At 39.0% G+C, this 5,000-nt stretch overlaps 1 protein-coding gene across 1 annotated transcript in view; it reads left to right on the forward strand.

The window, feature by feature from the left end:
- gfra4a (GDNF family receptor alpha 4a) overlaps positions 1-5,000 on the forward strand; it is a 169,735-nt gene that overhangs the window by 161,880 nt on the left and 2,855 nt on the right. The window contains exon 7 of the mRNA XM_080414610.1: positions 3,536-3,717. Coding sequence (XP_080270736.1) covers positions 3,536-3,717 — 182 coding nt within the window. The remainder of the gene's footprint in view (positions 1-3,535; positions 3,718-5,000) is intronic.

The raw sequence follows: 5,000 nt of genomic DNA on the forward strand, positions 1-5,000 counted from the left end.
ATATCCTACTCTTTACATTGAAATCAATGTCAGTCCCAAATATAATGCTTTAACTGTTATTATTGGTTCCTTTTAGGCACCTGATTGTCATTCGTGCATTAAAAACGGATTATGTCCGTTATTTTTATCAGATGTCCGATAAATTGTAATCATTCCGGACATGGTGACCGTCAGTTTAAAGTGGTTTGGCATGATAGATTTTTAGGGCTAGATGTGGTGGAAATTGGAGAGGCGTTCTGGCATTACATAGCAACAAACTGTACTGCCCGGTGCCCCCTCGTGTGTGTGTGTGTGTGTGTGTGTGTGTGTGTGTGTGTGTGTGTGTGTGTGTGTGTGTGTGTGTGTGTGTGTGTGTGTGTGTGTGTGTGTGTGTGTGTGTGTGTGTGTGTGTGTGTGTGTGTGTGTGTGTGGCCTCGATAGGTCACCAATGTTGGTGAAACTGTCGAGCTCCCCACCCAGACGCCAGACAAACAGCCGCGCATGCGCGAAACATGCCAATTGTAATATAGGATATACTTATGGGGTCCCTGCCACAAAATCTATTCAAATGGGGGCATCAATTTGGGGGACCTTGACTTGGAAATGCTTGAGAATCTCTGGTATAGTGTCTGTATGAATTGTGTACTGTATGTCCGTGTAGCTGTTTACACTACACACACTCAATATGTGACAGTTGTGGGTTTTTTGTTTTTTTTTCCATTCTGAATGTGGTGTAGTTTTATACGTAAAAAAAAAACATGTTGATGTCTAATTAATAGCACACCTTCACAGGGAAAACCTCAGTGTTAATTTAAAGGGACGTTTCACTTTCAAACATGTTTGGGGTCATTTTAACGTCTACTCTGGCTTTTGTGAGGACCCCAGGCAGTTGCTCGATTCAGTATTTAAAAAATAAATGGAAAGAGTAATTGAAAAAACACGCATTACAAGGGCAATATCAGTCACCAGAACCAAGGACGGGTGTTTTCGATTAATACATCATGGTTAAAATGGAGTTTTAACAATGGGTTTATATAGGAAGGGGACGTGTCTGATAAAATGAATATCAAATATCAAAATAGTGAACCAAGCAACTTAAAAACTGTCTGGGGTCGTCACAAAAGCCTGAGTATACGTTAAAATTACCCCAAACATGTTTGAAACTCAGAGAGTGTACAAATGTAAGATGGATGGGTCCATCTGGTTGAATTAGTACAATCTGAGTGTTACAAATGGATAGATTTTACTGTGTGATGTTTTTCCCATCCAGTTCTCTGTTCTTTTACTGGAACTCATGAAAAGTAGTTTGAAGGTAACACTACTAAGATTTGATTAACCACTATGATATTATCAGGCACACGGCTATATCTGATTAATAAGAAATGATATATTACGCGATTAAAGCTACAAATTTAGCTTTTATCAAAAAATCACGAATGCCTCTGGGAATTTTAATATGCAATAATGACTCCAAGTTTCAGTGTATTTGCCAGGCTGAAGTAGGTGCTAATTATTATGAATGGAGGCATGCATTCAGTTTGGCTGTGTTGTGTACTGTGGTACGCTGTGGGCAAAAACAATAAAGGCTCTTTATCATAACAGGCTACTTGAGCTCCTGAGCTGCCGTAAAGCTGGAGGGGTTCCTACCTCACTTTCCAGGTTTATAAATTATACTGTGCATTTCAATTTACACACACTCATTAACTCTGTTTTTCGTTTTTTTTTTTTGCTTTGAGAGCAGTGAACATCAAAACAGAGAACACTGTATTTGTGCAGAGAAATATTTGGCTGCTTTTGATATTACTCCTACTCTATAGTCATGTGATCAAGTCGGATCTATCTGATCTTTCATATTCCACCCTGATTGGCTAAGATTGGTATCTAAAGTTTGCAGGAGTGGCTCGTTTTGATCAAAATGCCTCAAATCATGAACGCAGCTGGGGCATGTCATATTAGGGGGACATTCTGCAAAAATAGCAGATCTACAAGCTCACAATGCATTGCATTGGGACGTGTTAAGTTGTGACGCGTTGTGAGCTTGTAGATGGGCTTTTTTGTTGTTGTAGAGGGAAGTATCTAGACTTCATGAATGTATTAATGTATTTAACGGATGTATACATGAAACTGTCAGGCCCTAAGAATAGGTGGGACTATATTAAATTTACTTATGCACAGTGAAGCAACAGAATAATACAATTCCAAATACAAAAGATTTTCATTGTCAGAGCACTTCCTGTAACATGAGCTAAAGACTTGTTTGCAAGTGACTATAGATGCAGTGAAGATAATGGAATTCAGTTCCATTATTCAATATTTTAATTGTATTACAGAGAGAAGTATTGTCAAGCTATTTCCATGGCATACAGACATGTTCAATTTTCAGTTAGAATTACTTATTACATTATTCGTCTAAATACTAATGTCTCAGGCTGACTTTAAACGTGCATCCATCATCTCTAAGAGTCAGTTAGAGGCTGGGTTGTCCTCACATGTCACAATCCTATCATAATTACACAGCCATGAACGTTCATATAATCACAGTGTGACCCATTTTATCACAAAGAACCTTTCATGAAAAACGTCAGAGGAACACCAACAAATGCAAAACAGAGGGCAGATGGCTGACGTGGAAATTATACAAATTTTCACATCACCGCGTGGATGACAAGAGCATAAGAATGTGAATGTCATCTGGTGAATTTCAGAGGTGGAAAGTAACTAAGTACAGTACTCAAGTAACATTTTGGGGTATTTTTACTTTACTTTTACTTCTACCTCGACTACATCTCAGAGGCAAATATTGAACTTTTACTCAACTACATTTATTTGAAAACTGTAGTTACCGTACTAGTTACTTTGTAGGTTTTGATTATACGGTAATTACAAAACATATATGAACCTCTTCAGCCCTATATAATTTGAAAATAGCCGATCTACAAGCTCACGACACGCGAGTCGCGATGCGTTGTGAGCTTGTAGATCTGAAAATCTGAAAACTTGTGAGCTTGTAGATCTAAAAACTTGTGAAAATGGGACATTCTGCATAATGATAACTTTTGATACTTTAAGTATATTTTGATGCCAATACTTTTGTACTTTTACTCAAGTACATTACGAATACAGGACTTTTAACAGGGTTAGCAGAGTTTTTCTTCATTGTGGTATTGATACTTTTACTCAAGTAACAAATGTGAGTACTTATTTCATCACTGGTGAATTTGCTAGATACGTGCACACAGAGCTTCTAATTCACAGTTTCTCAACTAGAGGGTTGTGACCCATCAAGGACCCCCAGGGGTCCTCGAGGGGGTTCCAGGGGGTTCCCAGCCAAATTCACTAATACAACATCAAAATCAGTTACATCAGCTATTTGAAAATAGCCGATCTACAAGCTTTCACGTTGTGATGAAAGATTTTAACAAGACAGATCTTACTGTATATGGGGGTCCCTTACACAAAATATTTTCAGATGGGGGTTTGAGAAACACTGATACAGCAAGAACTACTTCTTGTGTTCCACATGTATCTGATCATTTCCAACATGTTTACGTTCCAGAGAATTCCATCTTGGGTTTCGGGAATGGGACAGATGTGAAGACTGGCGCCAATCAGCCAGGCATGCCCAGCCCGGGTTCAGACAACCACATCCCACACCTGGTAATTGCCACTACCACCGCTAGCCCTGGCATCACCATGGAAACGGAGCAGAACATTCTGAGAGCACAGATACCTACACAGGTGAGGCAAAGAAACGACGACAACAACAACAATCTTGACACATGTACAGTATGCTCTTGTACCGTATGTCTCAGTATGACATTCTGTGAACCTGCAAGCAGTCATAGAGGAGACATGGTTCCACTTCCTGTATTCATCAAGCCTACTGTAGGGGCCGGACAATTTTAGGTACTGTATAGGAGTAGGAGCATGTTATCAATGGTCCTTTCTTAGGAAGGAGCTCCTACACCTAACTAGAAGTAGTGACCATCATGCGTGAACATTCATGATGGGGAGAAAGGAGAAAACACACTTATTGAAATATATTGTTTAGATAGAAAACAAATACTTTCTGTGACTGACCCTGAGTGGCAGTGTTGATATTTCAGCACATGCTGTACCAAATTCAGCACTCACAACTGAAAAACGTTGTGAATGCTGCCTAGTCAATCCATTGCAATGATTCATTTGCATACATAGTGTAATGTCCATAGTGCTTAGAGTACATAACATTCACCATGCAATATTTACAGTAAATATTCATACTGAGTAACATACGTAGGGGTAAAGTGCCTGCCCACCACTGCAGAGTTTTTGAATGAACCGTAATGTATGGCCGAGTGTCTAAATGAACACAATTGGACGTGTTCTGGGGAGGGTTGTCCTCATGTGTGGGGTCTCCTCACACATGGCAGGTGAGCCAGTAGGGTATAACAGCAGTGGCAACTTGTGTCATAGGGAGCAATGAATTGGATTAACGATTAAATTGGGAGGAGAACAGCGGTAAAAAAAAGAAATCTGTACTGTAATTTAAAATAAGAATTATATATATATATTATAATAATCGTTGCTGTCCGGCAGGAACCAGCTAACTAAATTTTTCCGCTTTTGCGTTTTTTTTTCCATAAATCAGTGCTATTAAACACCCTTTATGTCTGTGTGTTGGTAAAAAAAAAATTTGAACCAATGAAAAGTATTAGAAAGTGCTTCTGACAAAAGCAGCTAACTCCATTGGATCCTCAAACTTTCTGCTAAACCAGCTAACTCCAGCAAAGGGGGGTAGAGTTAGCTGGTTTTGCTGACTCCAGGCTCCACCCCCTTTTGACCTCCAACCTCATTGTGAGCTTGGAGGTCCATTCAGCTGTTCTTATCAATGATGAACAAAACCTCCTAACTCCATTTTTTTTTTTTTTTTTTTTTCTTTCTGAAAAATGAACATTTTGGAGTTTTGGCTGGTTCCTGCCAGACAGCAGAGATATACAGTATATATTAATACTACAAATTAAAATGAGTAAACATTCACA

Source organism: Gymnoscopelus braueri (assembly GCF_963280865.1).
Source record: "Gymnoscopelus braueri genome assembly, chromosome: 19".
NCBI lineage: Eukaryota > Metazoa > Chordata > Actinopteri > Myctophiformes > Myctophidae > Gymnoscopelus > Gymnoscopelus braueri.